The sequence below is a fragment of the Bidens hawaiensis genome, unplaced genomic scaffold (genome assembly GCF_021521415.1).
Source record: "Bidens hawaiensis isolate Kalapana, Puna unplaced genomic scaffold, B.hawaiensis_p1.1 tig00015059_1, whole genome shotgun sequence".
NCBI lineage: Eukaryota > Viridiplantae > Streptophyta > Magnoliopsida > Asterales > Asteraceae > Bidens > Bidens hawaiensis.
In genome coordinates, this window is record NW_027492336.1 from 483,710 (window position 1) to 503,799 (window position 20,090).

General features: G+C 33.7%; 3 protein-coding genes across 3 annotated transcripts; 1 reads left to right on the top strand and 2 right to left on the bottom strand.

The window, feature by feature from the left end:
• Nucleotides 1-521: 521 nt before the first annotated feature.
• On the top strand, nucleotides 522-2,839 carry LOC143548352 (uncharacterized). The gene is made up of 2 exons (XM_077039542.1): nucleotides 522-1,277; nucleotides 2,086-2,839. Exons 1-2 carry the CDS (start codon nucleotides 617-619, stop codon nucleotides 2,715-2,717), a joined length of 1,293 nt encoding a protein of 430 aa, XP_076895657.1. The 5' UTR covers nucleotides 522-616; the 3' UTR covers nucleotides 2,718-2,839.
• A 2,413-nt stretch (nucleotides 2,840-5,252) lies between these two features.
• On the bottom strand, nucleotides 5,253-11,948 carry LOC143548369 (putative anthocyanidin reductase). The gene is made up of 7 exons (XM_077039555.1): nucleotides 11,727-11,948; nucleotides 11,457-11,621; nucleotides 10,636-10,844; nucleotides 8,302-8,461; nucleotides 8,011-8,221; nucleotides 6,878-6,952; nucleotides 5,253-5,325 (listed from the first exon to the last, which is right to left on the bottom strand). Exons 1-7 carry the CDS (start codon nucleotides 11,854-11,856, stop codon nucleotides 5,253-5,255), a joined length of 1,023 nt encoding a protein of 340 aa, XP_076895670.1. The 5' UTR covers nucleotides 11,857-11,948.
• A 4,306-nt stretch (nucleotides 11,949-16,254) lies between these two features.
• LOC143548380 (large ribosomal subunit protein uL24c-like) lies at nucleotides 16,255-18,765 on the bottom strand. The gene is made up of 4 exons (XM_077039568.1): nucleotides 18,606-18,765; nucleotides 17,491-17,532; nucleotides 17,167-17,397; nucleotides 16,255-16,624 (listed from the first exon to the last, which is right to left on the bottom strand). Exons 1-4 carry the CDS (start codon nucleotides 18,714-18,716, stop codon nucleotides 16,418-16,420), a joined length of 591 nt encoding a protein of 196 aa, XP_076895683.1. The 5' UTR covers nucleotides 18,717-18,765; the 3' UTR covers nucleotides 16,255-16,417.
• Nucleotides 18,766-20,090: the final 1,325 nt, after the last annotated feature.

A 20,090-nucleotide genomic window follows, 5' to 3' on the forward strand; every position in this document is an offset into this window, starting at 1 on the left:
TGACTTTGTATGATATTCCTACAACGCAAAGACTTGATATCGTCAACGTCCATCTAATATGGAGGAGAGAACACGTTGTCAAGGGGAGTAGGCAACGAGGGAAGAAGTTCACGGGCATCCTATATGAAAGACTAGGAATGAAGAAGAGAGAACGTGAAATCTTCAAGTGATCACTCACGATTGCTTATGTTGAAGTCGTTATAAGTATTTATTGTCTTAACATGATAACATCTAATTATGTTTATATTTTGTTCGTTCATTTATTAAATGATAGAACTTACTTTAACTAATCAAATTACTGAATTAGTGCATAATTTGATCATCAAATCACGTCACATCCACTTTTAAAGATCTTTCTGAAAAATTAATTCTGTATTTATTAAAAAGGTGACTCGTGAGCAAACATCTCTCACACTTTTATTTCATAGCTGTCAGAAAACCTTTTAATTTTCATTTGAACTCCTTTCTTTGTTTTATTCAACAACACTAGTCTTCAAGTGGCACCCAATTAAGCTCACTTCACTTCTCCTCCATTCAATGCCCAAAGCTTTCATCTTTCAATAATAAAAATGCCTACAACATAAACTTCTAAATAAACCAAGAACCACCAAAAGACATGCCAACAGTTTGGTTCTCCTTGAAGAAATCACTTCACTGCAAATCAGATGCATCAGAAGTCCATGACCCGAAATCCAAAAAACACTTAGCCACAATCTTGACCCGGAAACCGACCCGGTCCGGTTGCTCAAGGTCCATAGCAAATCTCAAAGATGTCATCCATGGTGGCAGCAAAAGACACTCAGAGAAGCCTGTTAACTGCAGTCCTAGATCCATTGGCAGCAGTGAGTTCTTAAACCCAATTACCCACGAAGTTATTCTCAGTGATTCAAGGTGTGAGCTCAAGATTACTGGATTTCATGGTGGTTTTCAAGATTCCGGCGGTGGCGCCGCCGTGACAGCCGCCGGTGGTGGTGATGGGTCGACTTTTGTGGGTACATTGATGCCGGGTACACCGGGTCCGGGTGGGCATGTAACAACAATGCATAGTTTCAAGAATCAGCAAAGAAGGAACTCATTGTTGGCATTGTCAGATGGTGGTAGTAATAATAATAATATTATTACTGGGAAGAATAATATTATGAACCCACAAAAGGGTAGAGCTTCTATGGAGACAGAGACTCATGGGTCTCCTGGTGGTGCAGTCACGTGCCATAAGTGTGGTAAGCAGTTTGGAAAGTGGGAAAATCTTGAAGCCCATCATCTATGGAAGCATGCTGGTAATTTTATTATTATTATTTTTTTAAAATTTAATCATCATTTTATTTAATGTATTAAGATTGAATATTTTTTATGGTAATTTTACATTTTTTGATTCAAGACTGTTAATGGTGTTTATGATTATTTAAATCTTGAAAAAGTAAGAAACTTTAATGGTGGATTCTTGTTCTGTGTGGTAGTTGCTGGATTTATGGTAGTTTTTTTATTCAAGTGATCATCATTTAATTTGTCAAGATTCAAACTTTATGATGTTAACTTCACATGTCTTGATGCTAGCCTGTTAATGGTGGTGATAGTTATTTAAATAGTAAAAAAGTAAGAAACTTTAATGGCTGATTCTTGTTCTGTGTGGTACTTGCTGAATTTATGGTGATTTCTATTCAAGTGATCATCATTTGAATATTTGATGTATCAAGATTAATTCTTTATGATGTTAAATTCCCATTTCTTGATGCTAGCCTGTTAATGGTGTTCATAGTTATTTAAATAGTAAAAAAGTAAGAAACTTTAATGTGGATTCTTGTTCTGTGTGGTAGTTGCTGGATTTATGGTAATTTTCTATTTAATTGATCATCATTTAATATATCAAGATTTAATCCTTATGATGTTAAATTCCCATTTCTTGATGCTAGCCCGTTAATGGTGTTCATAGTTGTTTAAATATTAAAAAAGTAAGAAACTTTAATGGTAGATTCTTGTTCTGTGTGGTACTTGCTGAATTTATGGTAATATTTATGTATTTATTAGAAAAATAAGCTTAAAATTCATAATTCTTAAATTAATGTAGAATCTTGTTATTATTGGTAGTTACTGAGCTTATGGAGGGCGATTCATCAAGAAAGATTGTAGAAATAATATGCCGATCGGGCTGGTTAAAGACTGAGAACAATTCGGGTCGAATTGAAAAGGTTTTAAAAGTACACAACATGCAAAAAACGCTAGCCCGATTCGAAGAATACCGAGACTTGGTGAAAACCAAAGCCAGCAAACTACCAAAGAAACATCCTCGTTGTCTAGCCGATGGGAACGAACTTTTAAGGTTTTATGGCACTACAATTGCGTGTTCTCTTGGCATCAGTGGTGAATCTAGTTTATGCATATCTGATAAATGCTGCGTTTGTCGGATTATAAGACATGGGTTTTCGACCAATAGGGAGCTCAAGGGAGGCATAGGCGTTTTCACAACTTCAACCAGTGCTCGGGCTTTTGAATCCATAGAAGTGTGTGATGACGGGCCCGATACACGAAAGGCATTGATGGTGTGTAGAGTGATTGCAGGCCGGGTTCACCGACCGTTGGAAAACATTCAAGAGATAACCGCACAGACGGGTTTTGACTCATTGGCCGGTAAAGTCGGCCTTCATTCGAATATTGAAGATCTTTACTTGCTTAGCCCCAAAGCTCTCTTACCTTGCTTTGTAGTAATTTGTAAACTCTAGGTGTATGACATTTTGAATGGTTTCTTTTTGGTAAAGTTCTTGCTTAGGGTTATTTAGATAGAATTATGATGATGTTCTTGGTTAAGTCTTGAGTCTTGAATGCATTCAAAGAAGGTTTTGAATTCGGTTCATTTGTATGTACATAACATGTTTTAACTGCCAAAATAGTTCGTAATAGGCCATCATTGGTCGAATTGGTCCCCACAATATCAGACCAATGATGACTAATTCGAACTATTTTATTATTGGTCTGAAGGTCTGGACCACCTGTCCCGACCTTTTAGACCAATATTGATTCAAATTAAGGTTACCATTTACCAATTTGACTTAAGGAACTAAACATAGCCCAAGTATAATATTAAGCAGCCCATTTTATTTGAATATTGCATACCCGAAAGAGGGCCTACACTGCAAACAGTAGTACATATTACAAAATAAGCAAACTGTTGCAATAACATTTTGTTTTTGTCTATTTTGGTGTCTCTTGAGGATACCAACAAGAATAGGATTCGAAAGTATTTCCCTCCAGATTTTCAAGTTTGAAACTTTTTGCTAAAAGAAAACTGGGTTTAGGTTCAAGATCACAACACATAAAACTTGAGGTACAACAATTTAAAGCATGATTTGGTCCATTGCCATTCATAAATCTGTATTTTTTTTTTGAATATAGAGGAAAAAACAACATATGTTCAGCATATTCGTTCTCTAAGCATTTATCTTAAAACAACACATTATTATCATGTATAATACTCAATAGCTAGTCAACAAGTTATATAATTCATCAATCGATATAAAATGTAGTGCTGGCTGCTCTAGATATATACACCACTCCATATGTTATACGACCGTTTAACGTTATACAGAATGTATAACTTTTGCATGCCACCTTGAACGATTATGCCACCTTGAACGATTCGTGTAACTCATATAAAGCATTATCTTACTTTTTTATAAGAACCCGTATAAACCTTTTCCACATCATACAATATGACCAATATGATATGTGAAAAATATTATATTGTCCATATGACACGTAAGTGGTGTATGAATAGTATGTCAGTGGTGTACGTAAAACCTGACCGTAAAAAATGTAAAGCCAATAAACAAACTTTTTATAAGTGAGATAATTTGCAATGTCAGTTTTCATATTATAGTTTGGGGAATGCCGGTTTTTAGTCCGGTTCAGTCACTTATAAAGAGACCATTAAATATGGTTTTTTCTTTTGAATTAAATCCAATCTCAGTCCATAGTTAAATATGATTACATGGATTTAAATGTTCTGTGATACATGCAAAACCATAAGTACATATGCTGTTTGATACTAGTAGCTCATCATGAAAAGAAATTGACACATTTTAATGAATAAGACAGTTTGAAGATTGACAATACTAAAAGATTTGGTGAATGGCAGTTGGCATTAACTCTTTAGATGTAGACTCCACAGTTTATTTAACTGGAGGGTCTGCTTTCATCATGACATCTGTAACTTGTAAATGATTAAATGATTAATTTGGAGTAGGACAAAGGTCCAGCCCATATTGTTTGGATGTAATTTCACTTGTAACTTGTAAGTTGCAAGTAGAGCAGTAGAGGTGTACAAAACGCAAACCCGAACGCAAAAAAATACAAAAAACGCTATTACAACGTTTTGAGTTCTCTAATATCTTGTTTTCTCTTCTTCTATATTCATATTTGTTGTTATGGCTGCCTCACAATCATCGGTTGGTCAAGGTTCCAACGCCGAACCAAGTTTCGTTCGTATTGTACCTCATAATCGTAATCAAGAGATTTGGTGCAATTGGGATTTGGTTGAATTGAGTGACCATTCATTGAAGGCTCGGTGCAAGTTTTGTGGGATTTATTTAAACCCACTTTCGAATTCAAATTTGAAGAAACACATCGAAAAACCGTATTGCAAGGCGTTGAAAAAGAACGTCGATTCGCAACAAACGCAAATGGATAGTGAAGGCGGAATATTTACATACCAAATTGATCGAGTTCAAGATCGTATGGCGAAGTTTGTGATTCAAGAAGCTTTGCCGTTTAGCCACTTCGACAACCCTCGCTTAACCGCCATGATTCGAGATACGCTTCAACCACAATACACTCACGTAAGTCGTCATACTCTTAAACGTTATTGTTTAAAATTGTGGAAGAAGGCCAAAGAGGTACTAATTGCATATTTTGAAAATATAAATACGGGAATAAACTTAACTAGTGATGTTTGGTCGGCTCCACATGGTCTACCCGAATCTTATCTTTGTGTCACCGCTCATTGGGTAGACCCGTCATCGTGGGAAATGATGAAACGCACCATTGCTTTCGAACTCTTTGAGTATCCACATACGGGAGATAATTTGTTTGAAATTTTAGATTATGTTATAAAAACTTATAAACTAGAAAATAAAATATTTTCAATGGCATTTGATAACGCGTCGAATAATACATCGGCGGTTGATAAATTAAAATTAAAATATAAGCCGATTTGCAATGGTGTATTTTTTCACTCAAGGTGTGTTGCACATATCATTAATTTAATCGTGCAAGACGGACTTGCTTCGGATGAGGTTACATCGGTTATAAACGATTTTAGATAAATGATACATGAAGTTTTTAAGAAAAGTAAAAAAAGACAAATGGATTATAGAAAATTTTGTAAAGATACGGGAAGAAAAGCTTTGGGAGCTAATTGGGATGTACCTCATCGATGGAATTCCACTTGCATAATGTTTCAAAGTGCTTTGGAACAAAGAGAAACTTTACAAATGTTTCATTCTAGTCTTGCCGAGAATGATTTGGCAATCCCCTTTTCAAATGAGAAATGGGAAATTATCAATGACTTATCGACTTTTCTTGAAGTTTTTAAAACATCAACTACGAAACTATCGGGAACGTATTATCCGACAAGTCCCTTGGTTCTTTCGGAGTTATTTTTAATGGTTAACAATCTTAAAGAATTTGAAAATAAAAGTCCAATGTTTTCAAACATCATATTACCAATGAAGTTTAAATTAAAAAAATACTTTCTTGAATTGCCACCGGTTTTTACTTGCGCCGCCGCTTTAAACCCAATGTTAAATGTTACGGGGGTTGAATGTGTGATAGACGAAATTTTTTCAGCCTTAGATATGCATGAAATTGACCCAAACTTTTCAACAGAGGCAAAAAATTATTTTAACTTGAATTTTAAATTTATGTATGACTTTTATTTAAATAAATATGGGTCAAACATACACATGCCTATGCCGGGGGGGTCTTCATCAAGTTCAAGTGCTACTAGAGTACGAGATCCCATGATTAGCCTTATGAACACCGTTCGCAACGTAACGGCTAAAAAACAAAGGGGTAACACCCCTTCAAGCGAACTAGGAAGGTATAGTGCAAATGATTACTCTACCGGTTTATCCGAAGAGGAATATGGCACTTTTGATGTTTTGGCTTGGTGGAAGGTAAAGGAAACCGAGTTTCCGATTCTTGCCACCATGGCCCGTGATTTACTAACCGTCCAAGCTTCTACGGTAGCTTCGGAATCCGCTTTTTCTCTTAGTGGCAGGGTAATATCGGTGAGAAGAACAAGACTAAATTCGGAGTCGGTGGAGATGTGCATTTGCTTAAAGGATCACTTGGACTCAATCGATCGTATTCAACACTTAACCACTCTCGAATATGAAACACCACTTGATGTTCGAGTGCACGACGAACAAGAAGGCATTTCTACAAGTAATTCCGAGGAAGAAGTCGCCGCTCAATAATTACGACGAACAAGAAGGCTTTTCTATAAATAATATGTCACAACTTTATATTTATAAGTTTAATGTTTTGTTAGTTTGTTTTTGAAGATTTTAAAACATGTAACCTTTTTTTTTAACTTCTTAAAGTAAATAAAATGAATTTTATGTTAATTGTTTTGTTTATTTTTCATGCTATACAAATACGAATCGTAGTTTAGAATCCAAATCGCAAACGAAAAACGAAAAAAAATAAATAAAATTTTTACACTGTAACCGGTTGGAGTGCAGGAACCGGGTTAGGAACCGGTAAGAACCGGTTCCATAGGTTAGGGGTCCGAGGGTGGGAGAACCGGTTCGGTTCCCTAACCGGTTCGAGCCTGGAACCGGTTTCAAAGGATGTTTTGATCCCAAACCGTTTTGAACATCTCTACCTAAAACCCAAATCTTTCAACTTTTTTGAACTTATCTCAGTAGGGACTGATATCATTTCTGCCTCTAAAACACTGCATAGATATAAAACAGGTCAGATCTTTAATACCTTTAGTTTAAATTTCTACATTTTTTTGGAAGGCTGGTAATATTAAAGACTAGTAAGAAGCTAGAAACAAGTTTTAATCTTTACATACCCTTTAGAAAATTTTAAAATCTTTACATATATACCCTTTAAAAATTTTCAGATCTTTACATACCCTTTGAAAAAAATTTCAAATCCTTACAAATTCTATAAAAAATATCAAATCTTTACATACCATTTAAATATTTTCAAACTTTTACATACCCTTTAAAAAATACAAATCTTTACATACCCTTTAAGGGGGTGTTTGGCCTAGCTTATATTTCTGTGCTTATGCTAATATCTTTTTGAAGCTTATAGCTTATTTTATATCATTTGATAAGCTCTTTTTAGGTGTTTAGATTAGCTTATATTCTACAAGTTGATTATACATCTTAATAAGTTATTAAATCCATCATTTTTAAGTTGTTATAGTAATAAGTTACTTCAATATTATTAATCCATCACTATTTGAAGGCAAATGAGTAATTTACCCCCTTAAACAAATAAACTTCTTCATATAAGCTAAAAACCATCTTCAAATAAGCTTCTTCAAATTAGCTTATATAAGGTTATAAGCCTAAGCTAAAAAAGCTAAACCAAACACCAAATTAAGCTTATTTTATAAAAAAAGCTATAAGCTTTGCTAAAAAAGCTAGGCCAAACACCCCCTAAAGTATTTCAAATCTTTACATACCATTTAAAGAAAATGCATTGATACAATGATACAAGTGTATCACTCCCTCTTTTTTACTTGTTACACGTTTTAGTTTAATTTGTTACATCAGTAATATTTAAAGGGCATGTAAAGATTTAATATACCATTAATATAAGGGCAAAAAATGCAAAATCTTTAGATACTCTTTAATAAAAGGTCAAATCTTTAGATACCCTTCAGATAAAAAGGTTAAAGCTTATGATATCCTTGTAAGGAAAAGGTCAAGTCTTTTGATACCCTTTAAAACAAAGTCAAAATCTTTAACATAGTTCAGTGTTTTGACTTTTCACCTTTGTGAATGAGTGGAAGGATATACTTTTGCAAAATGATGAGCCAGTTCAGACATTGTACAACTACTGGCCCAGCAAATATATCTCCCTTGTGCTTGATCATGCTCCATAAGGTACAAGTGTGCATTGCATATGTCTTCAGTGTGAACCACAGCAATTGAACCCATTCTTGAATTCACAGCTGATAATACAGCTAGAAGTTTAGAGTCACCTATGAACAATGAAACCGACACGTTAAAACCAAACCGTGTATGGTTATTTATACACAAGGTGCAAGTGGTAATTAACAACCTGTAACGGGCGAGAGAAGAACCCGAACGCTCAAAGGGACGCTTAAAGTGAGAAAAGGGCCGGAAGCAGTAGTTGTGATGATGGATACAAGTTGTATATTGTTTTCTTTTGCAAATTGGAACGCAGCGTCTTCGGTTAAACGTTTGGAGAGTACATAAACCTGCATAACGGGGCTCCTGAATTAGGAACGAGTTCGTGGTGTTTGGATGTGCGTTTTGAAAGTGAAACTATGGTATTAATTTAATGATAAAAAGTAAGATAATTACATGCAATAAACATGATGTAGAAAACAGTTTTCAAATGTGTTTCTGCTACCTCATGTTATATTAATCACATATGATGGTGTTGGTTGTTTTTGGAACATTATGATTATACAAGAACTCAAGAAGGAAGTTTAGAAGAATCTCTATTTTGTTTTGATATATGTGAAATAAATAATAGAGTTTTTATCAACACAGATAGTCATAAAATATATAAAACTGCATATACCCTGCATATGAATGATATTTTACTAGATACAAATTAAATGTTCATAATGTTCATTTTATAACGACATAAAAACAAAAACAACATATATCTTGTAATGAAGAATTTTACTTACATTGAAACTCGCATGCGAAAAAACCAAAGGCACAAGGTAGGTTGCGACTTTCACATCAATTCTTGTTTGTACCAAAAAATTAAATTTACTTGAAAAGTCACACCGCCGTGTAATTTATGTTTTTGTTGTTTTTTTTTTTTTTTTTTTTTGCAGTTGTTCTGCCTTTTAAATGTGAAATAAACTTAAATTTATCCTTTTAAACACCCTACTTTACCACAAGGGTGGACAGGGTGTTCCACTGGCCCCCACATGAGTACACCGAGCTTCCTAGCACACCGCCCCTCCTTGATCAATACAAGTAAGATTTGTGAGCTCTACTACTCGGAAGAAATGTGAGGGTGGATGGAGCAAAAAAGCAAACGAGTATAGGAATTGGGTTGGGTACACCACCCCTATCAATTTGGGTTGTTGTGGGTTAAAACATTTTAAACAAGTGGGCAAAATATATTGAGTGCTGTTGGGGACTCAAGGATAAGTGCCCCCACCTATCCGGTATCCACCCTAACTCATCCACCTTCTCTCTCTTTAGAATTTAGACACATATAGCTTGTTGTGAAGTTATCATTAAGAAGAATGCACACAACAACTAGACCGGTAAATCCCACGAATAACATAGTTATTGGTAGAGTCTATGATGGTGGGATGTAGTCAAAGCTTGTCTTTAATCCTGTAGATAAAGAGGTTTCTTTCAGAGATACCCCTTTTACAGAGACCCAAACACCAAAACAAAATAATAGACAAATAACCAAAATTAACTATAGGGAAATAGAGAGCTCCCAAATAACAAAAGAATTGGTGGAAGAGTAACATAGTAGAATAGACGCATATACACAGATAAAACTACATATTCACATATACAAAAAGACAATCAAATGCAAATTCCTTAACCATAATGCTACGTCTCCATTAACCCATATCCTAGACCATGTCATCAAAGTAGTGCAACTCTAGCATTTCATGCCTAATTTGCTCATCCCAAATCAAAAATTACTAATCATACATCACACATTCACAAGCACAAATATGTGATGGATAACTATTTATATACAAAATTAGTGAAAATCACTCTTTCTAACCAATTGCCAAAAATAAACACACACATTTAAGTAATTATTAGGAGTGTTCACGGTCTAATTCAGCTTCTTTTGACAAAATTTATGGGCTGAATTGCTAACTATGGTTTTAGGAAATGAAAACCAAACTGGCTCGGGTGGGTGGGTCGCCACATGTTTTTATATTTATTTCAAATCTTGATGATCTTACGCTTTTTTGAAATGATAAAGATGATTCATGAATATATGTTACATACTCCATAATGAAAAAAAAACGTAAATAATAAATGGATCGTTTTACATGGCCAATTCCACGTTCCAAATCGTCGGCAGGACCATTAACTGCCCAAACCGAACCGTACGAATCAATCCGGCCAAGCAAGTCGACTTGCTTTAGTTTTTGTGGTTTGATTGGTTTCAACCGTTTATAAACACCTTTAATAATTACTAGTCAGCCTTTTGATTATAACTTTATTTCAGCTAGTATAAAAATTGCCATATGATCCTTTAATAATTATCAAAAGAAGGTAGAATGGATTACTGAAACACTGAAAGGTTATCACTGAGAATTTAAAATAGAAAATTATTAGGTAGTGTTTGGCATAATGCCATTATCTTGAAAGTGATTGTGTTATTATGAGTTAAAAAATACAGTGTTAGGCATTAAAAAAATGTTATTACCCAGCCACTTGATTTGTTGTTCCAGACAGCATCAACCGGTACCTGACAAGATTCATCCACAATCTGCACCCATTCTCCTCTAGCAGTCATAGTGCTGATTGAAGATGTGAACACAACCCGCTTTACGGAATTTGATCTCAAGCAAGATTTCAGAATGTTCAATGCTCCATTGATAGAGGGCTTAATAACATTAGATTCAACAGCCCTGTCTTCAAATCACAAAAAGTACAAAACATGATTTAACTTATAATCGCGTTTAGGATCAGCTTAACCTTTTTGTTACAACTAAAACACATTATAAGTAGTATTCGTATGAAAAAAAAATATTTTTGCTTAATATCCTAACACATAATGTAGGATTTTTGTTACGATTTCTAAAAAGACGCAATAAAGAATCGGTTTCAAGTATACTGAAATTTTTACTTGTCAAAACCTTAAATATAGTCTTAAGATTCAGTTTCCTGTCTTTCTGTGCGCATGCTACAGAAACACCATTAACACACACACTATATATATATATATACACACATCACTGAACAAAATATTATAATACTCATATAATCTTTTCTATATAGTTATACACTTACACACGTACATAACTATATAGAAAAAATGTTATATGAACCGGTGCATAAAACAAAATAAGGTTTAATATAAGTTTATGAATCATTTAAGACAGTTGCAAAGCTATACAACAAGTATAGCCTTACGCCCGCCTCTATAACTTCACATATATGCATATATGACTCGTAAGATATGTCATAAGTGTGGGTCATGAATATATGCTCATATAAATAAAAATGATCAAAATCTTGACTTACCATCATCGGTAGGTTTCACGATGACGTCCATGGAAGCCGCAACATGAAAGACACCATCGCAGCCTCGAACGGCTTCATCGAAGCTCCCTTCTTCATGCAAATCAGCCTTAAACAACTTTAACCGATCACCACCTCGCCACAGCTTCAACAGACGATCACAATTATCTAATACAATAAAAAAAAAAGATTCAAAAACTTATATTAATACATTAATCAGTTTTGTAACAAAGAGACTAATACCGACATATAATAAATATATAGTATACTAACCAAGATTTCGGACAGTGGCATTAACAGCATAACCCTTGTCTAGAAGAGTCTTGACAAGCCATGAGCCAATGTAACCTGTTGCTCCGGTCACGCAGTTGGTCCGGCAATGGTCAAGGTTTAGTTGGTTCATAGTGATATATAGAGAGTAGAGTGTAGAAGCTTGAATGGATATATCATATATGATCTTTCAAAGGAATTTCTTGTCTAATTGACCATGACCATCATCGGTCACGTGAATCTTTTTTTTTTAATAAAATTGTTTTCTTTATATTAAAAAATAGTTTATTTTAATTTCTTGCCTTAAATAATTTTTTTTTTTGGCGTTATTAGTGTTTTAAATATATATTATCATAATTCGTAAAATATAAATTAATTGCAACTTGTAATTTTAAAATTAGTACGAAATTTAAAACTAGCTATATCAACTTTATTTATTTTTTTCTCAAATATATTAAAAATAAAAAACGAAGCTACATACAAGAGATTAGCAGCCAAAAAAAAAAAGAAAATAAAACTTTAACTAAAACAAAGACGAGCACCCTACTAAATCAGAAACTTCACGGAATTAAACATATACCACATCTCTCATTCAAAACTTTAGCTTTTGCTCATTTGTTTAACTCATAAGAACGATGGCGAGTTAATATTATTGTTCACCAACTTGTGCATTGCCAGAGGTACCTTATTAAAAAGTTGATCATGTCTTGTTAACTAAATCATCCAACACGTCACCTCCGAACACCGATTGAATCACCAGACGCGTCTCTTTACAACTTAATATATAACTCAAGTACTACAGAATTTCTTCCACATACCCAAAATTGGCTCGCTTAGGTGGTTTTAACCAATCAAAAATAATTTCCGAAACACCATTAACGTACTTGCAATTCGCAAATAAATGGTTTGACGTCTCCTGACACATACCAGATACCACACAACGCACAGCTCAAGTCCCCAACCCTAAGAGATTTTTATCGCCTTTTCCAACCTGTGGTAATAATCTCTCATCCGCCTAATTTGCTTCCAAACACCGCTTATTTTAATGATTTTAAGGCTTAAGGTGTTAATATTAAATATATGTTTAATGAATTAGTTTTTTATTAATTTTGATGATTTAATGTAATTAATCAACTAATTCTATCGTATGTAAGAATTCAATAAATTAAAAGATGGAATGCATGCTTCTATGATCTTAACAATTATATATTATAAGATTATATAGTATAATCTTATGTAGACAATGGATAATAAAGTGTATGCGCAAATCACTTACTTCTAAAATTCGTTATGACGTTATGACAATTTTAAATATCGACATATTTATTATTCATTCACCAACTTTTTCTTTAGTAACGTTTGAAACCATCCCAATATTTTAACGGATTATCTTAAGATAAGATGTTATACGGATTTTGACTATCCAGACCTGACTTATCAAGAACAGAGAAATCCCATCACTATACGAAAGCCACCTTAAATCAAGTTTTAAACTTGAAATTTAAAACTTTAACTATATTTTGAATCAGAAAATCAAATGTATTTATTAAATGCATTTTAATGATATATAATCATTATAAATGGCATTTATGATGGTTAATAAAAATAAAAATTGAATATATAGGTTTCTTTTTAATTAATTTTTAATATTTACAACAGAAAGCTGTTTGTTTTATTTTGATAATAAAAAACTACTTGGAAAAGGTAAAAGTTTTTAAACCAAAACTAAATAAATAAAAATAAGCTATGGTTTTTTAAAATACTAATTGAAAAAAGTCGTAGTAATAAAAACTATTTGCAAAAACTTATATATAGCTAAAAAAACTAATTTAAAAGTTATGGTGTACATAATATTAAAAAGTATAAATAAAAAAAACTAATTAAAAAGCTATCGTTTTTGAAAAAAAATTACTATTACAAATAAGTTAAGATATTATTTAGTTATTTATAATTTATAAAAACAAATAATTAATTTAGCCGTATGAAGTGTTATAGAATCTGTTAGATGCTAGTTAGGTGATAAGGTAAGGATTAGCGATTAATCGATTGGAATCCATATGCATTTTTTTCAGCTATAATATACCAATATTTATGTATAAACATTTTCAACTTTGACAGAATAGTAATTAATCGACGACTAGTTGGTAGAATACCGAATAGCAATTAATTGGTGATTAGTCGTCGCCTCAACACAATTTTTACAATCATGGCAATATGATGTTAGAAATTAAACATATTATACAAACTAAATTTATATCTTTTAAAGTTTGAACGAAATAAAAATATATATTTGATTTGCGCAATTTAGTTTGAAAATTACATAATTCATTACAATTTTCTTGTTAAAAGCAACATCAGAATTTTTCTTTTTTTCCCATAATAAAGAATGAAAATCTAATTAACCAGACGAGCAATTACACAAACTCAAAACTTGAAAAAACTAATGTAACTAGACAGGCATGGACATTTGTTTGAGTACGAGATTAGTTTGTAAAGCCAGAGTCAACTCAAGCTTGACTTGAATTTTTAACAAATCGGCTCGGCTTGACTCAACTCAACTCAACTTGAAAATCAACCGAGCTACACACTTAAGCTTAAGCTCGAGTTGTTTAAAGACTCCATTATGACTTGATTCTCAAATATATTCAATATTTCAATATGTGGTGGGGGGCCAACAAGCTGTTGGAAACCATTGTCTTCCACAAGTCGTTAGTAACAAATTAACAATATTGAAAACCATAAACTGTTTGTACCGAAAAGTGATCTCACACAACTTAATGTCTGGGCCACTTTTAGTTAATTTTCTTTGTTTCATTTTCAAATAAAAAAAATTAGCTCCAACAAAAATTAATAATTGTTGCTACAGTAAAAATGGGTGAGGGAAGAGTACTCGAAGTCCTATGATCATGATGGCTCAAATGGTCCTACTAAGATAGAAACAAAACATTAGTCTCATGAGAGTGATTCATACCATCAATTTTTAACGTGAAAATAAGTTAGCTATTTTTTTTAGAGTAATAATGAAATAGAAGAGTGTATCTATTGAGTGAGTAGAGAGTGTATGAAGAATGAACGAGATGTGTTACTTGGGATGCATATGAAACACGTTTTCTCTTCTTTCTCTATTGCATGTCAGGTCTTTCGCTTTTTTGGTGTGAGAGACCAAAGTTTACTGTTTATGGACATGACTCAATTATCCACGTGATCAGATGATCTTATATTTAGATTTTGCGTGTTGTTAGTGTTCATTGACTCGTGATTTAACGTCAGGAGATGCTTTATGCCCTTTTCACCGCTCTACGATCAACCATTGAAGCTGAAGAGCTCATCTACTGGTTTGGTGATCCGTTTTGTTCTAGAGGATGAACCTACCATGGCCCCATCATCAATAATATTACTATTTTTCATTGGACAAATACTAAATAAATGTTTTAAGCTAGACACGTGACAAGGCAAAATCCATTTTTATTTTCCGTTTTTCAATTTAATAAGTTGATAATAACAAATAACATAGCAAAACAATATAATAAAAATACACGAGCGTAAATGACGTAGCTTAAAATTTTAAAATAAAATATGGAACGCTAAAAACATAAAAGAAAAAACATTTTTATAAATTTAGAATCATTACATAGTTAAAACCAAATTTTTATCGTCGTTATAATTTAATTTGTAAAATAATGTTTTCCTGATTTTTTCCAATCATAATTAAGATATATATATTTTTTTCAACTTTAACACGAGACTTATATTGAAAGGAAACATAAAGCACGTTAAGTTATTATGTACAAAATATTAGTATGGGACTTTTACGAGGAAAACCGCAAAATTTATTGGGTTTTATGTGCAAAGGATTTTTACAACAAAAACGAAAAAGTACTTTTGTTTTTTATGGTACTAACCTTTTCCATTTAATAATTGCGGTCTTGCGGATGACCATTGTCCTCGTAAGTTCGTAACATACAAACCATAAAAACAAATAAAACAAATATTTTAATAAATAAGTGTGTATAAAAGCGTGTAACATGATAAAATATATTTTAAAAACAAATGTGTTTGTAACATGGACAACCATCACTAAGAAATGGAGACCTGAGTTGCGACTTGAGCTCGAGCTCAAAGTTTCAGCTCGGTCTAGATGGTGACGGATCTAAGAATTTTTTTCATTGAGTTCATTGGTTTTAGATGCTCCAATTTCAATGATTGAACATTAAAAATTTTCAATCAGGTAAGGTTCGTTACGTAATAAAAATACGATACTTTTTTTTTTGAAAGGCGACAGAAATATATATATATATTTTTCCAAACTCAGTGGCCAGTGGGTAACCATGAACCTAGACCTACATATGTAGGTCTGCCCCTGGGTCTTGAATATGAGCAGAGCCAAGCCAACTCGGTTAAGAATTGGAGCCGAGCGTGAGCTGGCCTTGTCTTTGGTTTGGACTCGGCTTGTGAACAGCTAAGGCTGCCTCACCTCGCGCTGTTGGAACGAGGCGCCTAGGCCTAGCCTAACTCACCTTTGACTACATAGATAATAATAACAATGTCACCCTTCATATTTCTCAATAAATTAAACATGAATATGAGGATCAAAAAGAGGCCAAATAGCATTACATCAGAAAACTACTAACAAGAATTTAAGTAACAACAAATACACATAATTTTGCAATTACAGTTTGGTATCATCATCATCATCATGATGCAACCGTAATTTCTTCTGCTTTCTTCTCTCTTTCCTTGACCGCCTTCTTCCAGATTTCAACACTGTCGATTATTTCACCGGTTTTTAAGAGATACCGTACCCGTTTACCGTTGTCAAGGGTCTTGTGACCCACCCGACTTGCAACATTTTGTTCTTTCGAGTACAACATCACATTCGAGCTATGAATTGGTGCTTCTATCTGCCCATGAAACATAAACAACGGATAGGTGATTATCATAAGAGGTTCAACATTTTGTTATGAATTAATCCAACATTTTGTTCTTTCGAGTACAACTTTTAATTAGATTTTATAACTTTTGACCCATATAACAAAAAGGAGTTGACTCAGCTTCTAAATATCTCAGCAAACAACATCGTAACAAGTCAAACAGGGTACAAGTCACTTGAGTTGTATCCAAAAGTTTGCAACTTCCTAAATTTCTATTACAAAAAAAATAGATTCAAACTGTAATAATGCGTTTTATAAAATTTATCTGGTCATTAAAGGTTTAAACAATAAAACACATCCAAACACTTACGTGCCACACCCTGATTTTTACACCTGATTATCTTATTCTGATTATCCAAAATCACATAACTGCTTCTAAACTCATTCCAAACAACCCATTAATTAATGGGTCAAATCGAACTCGTTCGGTCCACCTTAAACTAATCCGTTATGACATGTTTCAATCAATCTACTTTAAGTAGTTATAAAGGTCAAAGAAGAAGAAATAGAACCTTAACAATCTGGCCCGATTCACCCTCCTCTTTGCTCTTCAAATGTTTGGTCTTCAAATTGATTTCTTTGACAATAACCGTGCTATTGTGCTTAACAATCTTGGTTATCTCACCAATTTTGCCCTTGTCGCGTCCTGCTATCACTTTAACCGTGTCACCAAGCTTCACGTGCATCTTGTGTACTATTGGAAGACTGTTTGGTTTGCATTTTATCCGTTCCCATCTCTTTAGCTGCAAAAGTCAAACTTGAAAAAGTCAACATCTATGCAAAGGCGAATGAACTGAAAGTAATCGAAGGCGGGCTTGGACGTTTGATAAACAAACCTTTGCTTGGATAGGAGGGCACGTTGTTTTTGTTGATTTGTTCTGCACCTGCAATATATTCATGTAATAATCAAACTTAGATGCCATCAATTTCTAGAAGAAGCAAAGTAGCATTTAGCATTTTTAGATTTCACTTGAAAATGAAGAAAATGAGGTTTAGAAACTCCATTTCAATAACTACACGTGTCGTTCAACTTGACTTACTTAACCCATTTAATCAAACAGTCAGTCAACCAACCAGTGGCAAAGCTCGGACGAAAACGGGCATATTTACACTACGTATAAAAATTTCCGGACGAAACTGGGTAAATTTACACTACATATAAACATTTTCAGATGAAACAGACTAAATTAACACTACCGTGGAAAAACACCCGCGGGGGGGGGGGGGGTGAGGGGAGGTTGAGGGCTTTATTTGTTACGCCCCTGCAATCAACCCAGTTACGAACCGTTCAATATCTTGATTACTACCCGTTAACCCATTTGGCTAGTTTAGATAAATGGGTAGTAAAACGGGTCGTAGCCAGGTTACATGATGCCTTTTGACAGTTTAACACGAATATATACATGGATAATGTCCGGATTCAACCCGCCAACACGACATGATACAAAACTCTCCTGTTATAGCGCCTGAAGATACACAAATCTGATGAATATTACCAAACCCTAAATTCTTTTACATCAATTTTATTTACAACTAAACATCCATGTTAAAGCCACAGTTTCTAGCAGCTCAACTACCTTCAAAATTCTCAAGTCTTTCATTCTTCATAAACATGTTTACACGTCCAATGCGACATCTTTCGCAATATCGAAATCAATTTCAAAATCTAACTCTATGTTGTTCTTCATTCTTGTTTTTTTTTTTTTTTTAAAAAAAAAGAGGTAAATTACTTCTAGACCAATAACTACAAAGTTACTACATTTATACATGAATTAAAAACAAACAACATATAGAATATTAAATTACCCAGAAATGGTAACAATTAGACAAAAGAAACAAACCCAAATTACACATATGAGCTCAATAAACATGTTACTAACATTAATAATTGAACAATTTATATATAAAAAAAAAAGCAGAGTAATGAATAGTGTAATAAGTTTGCAAAGACAGTGTGTACCAGAGGTGGAGAAGAACAGGGAGATAAGCGTTGGCCGAAAAAGGACTTGGAAGAGAGAGAAAGGGCGGTAAATGAGCTCTGGAGAGTAGCAATGGACGCCATTATTATTATTATAATTATTAGTAATGAAATTTCTGGTGAACCAGAATTTGAGATGATAGGTGGATATGGAGAAGAGAATGAAGATGGAATAGGATAAAGTTTTACATATCAGATTATCAGAGGAGAGGATTGGGCCGGGTTATTCAAAAGCCCAATATATTTGGATAGCTGTTTAAATGATTAATTTGGAGTAGGACAAAGGTCCAGCCCATATTGCTTGGATGTAATTTCACTTGTAACTTGTAAGTTGCAAGTAGAGCAGCAGAGGTATTTGGTGTCATGGGTTCATCACAACACTCAAAATAGCCGTTTTTTGGCTCCCCCAAGCACCCCACTACTAGTATAAATAGGTATTTGGTGTCATGGGTTCATCACAACACTCAAAACGCAAACCCGAACGCAAAAAAAATACAAAAAAAACGCTATTACAACGTTTTGAGTTCTCTAATCTCTTGTTTTCTCTTCTTTTATATTCATATTTGTTGTTATGGCTGCCTCACAATCATCGGTTGGTCAAGGTTCCAACGCCGAACCAAGTTTCGTTCGTATTGTACCTCATAATAGTAATCAAGAGATTTGGTGCAATTGGGATTTGGTTGAATTGAGTGACCATTCATTGAAGGCTCGGTGCAAGTTTTGTGGGATTTATTTAAACCCACTTTCGAATTCAAATTTGAAGAAACACATCGAAAAACCGTATTGCAAGGCGTTGAAAAAGAACGTCGATTCGCAACAAACGCAAATGGATAGTGAAGGCGGAATATTTACATACCAAATTGATCGAGTTCAAGATCGTATGGCGAAGTTTGTGATTCAAGAAGCTTTGCCTTTTAGCCACTTCGACAACCCTCGCTTAACCGCCATGATTCGAGATACGCTTCAACCACAATACACTCACGTAAGTCGTCATACTCTTAAACGTTATTGTTTAAAATTGTGGAAGAAGGCCAAAGAGGTACTAATTGCATATTTTGAAAATATAAATACGGGAATAAACTTAACTAGTGATATTTGGTCGGCTCCACATGGTCTACCCGAATCTTATCTTTGTGTCACCGCTCATTGGGTAGACCCGTCATCGTGAGAAATGATGAAACGCACCATTGCTTTCGAACTCTTTGAGTATCCACATACGGGAGATAATTTGTTTGAAATTTTAGATTATGTTATAAAAACTTATAAACTAGAAAATAAAATATTTTCAATGGCATTTGATAACGCGTCGAATAATACATCGGCGGTTGATAAATTAAAATTAAAATATAAGCCGATTTGCAATGGTGTATTTTTTCACTCAAGGTGTGTTGCACATATCATTAATTTAATCGTGCAAGACGGACTTGCTTCGGATGAGGTTACATCGGTTATAAACGA

Coding starts and splice junctions, on each gene's coding strand:
- LOC143548352 (XM_077039542.1), top strand. CDS start 617: ATGCCAACAGTTTGGTTCTCCTTGAAGAAATCACTTCACTGCAAATCA. Junction 1,278..2,085: donor TCATCTATGGAAGCATGCTG/GTAATTTTATTA, acceptor TATTATTGGTAG/TTACTGAGCTTATGGAGGGC.
- LOC143548369 (XM_077039555.1), bottom strand. CDS start 11,856: ATGAACCAACTAAACCTTGACCATTGCCGGACCAACTGCGTGACCGGA. Junction 6,953..8,010: donor CCTTCCACTCATTCACAAAG/GTGAAAAGTCAA, acceptor ATATCTATGCAG/TGTTTTAGAGGCAGAAATGA. Junction 5,326..6,877: donor AAAGATTTGGGTTTTAGGTA/GAGATGTTCAAA, acceptor TCTTAAAAACTT/CATGTATCATTTATCTAAAA.
- LOC143548380 (XM_077039568.1), bottom strand. CDS start 18,716: ATGGCGTCCATTGCTACTCTCCAGAGCTCATTTACCGCCCTTTCTCTC. Junction 17,533..18,605: donor CTCCACCTCTGGTACACACT/GTCTTTGCAAAC, acceptor TTGCAGGTGCAG/AACAAATCAACAAAAACAAC. Junction 16,625..17,166: donor AATCGGGCCAGATTGTTAAG/GTTCTATTTCTT, acceptor TTTCATGGGCAG/ATAGAAGCACCAATTCATAG.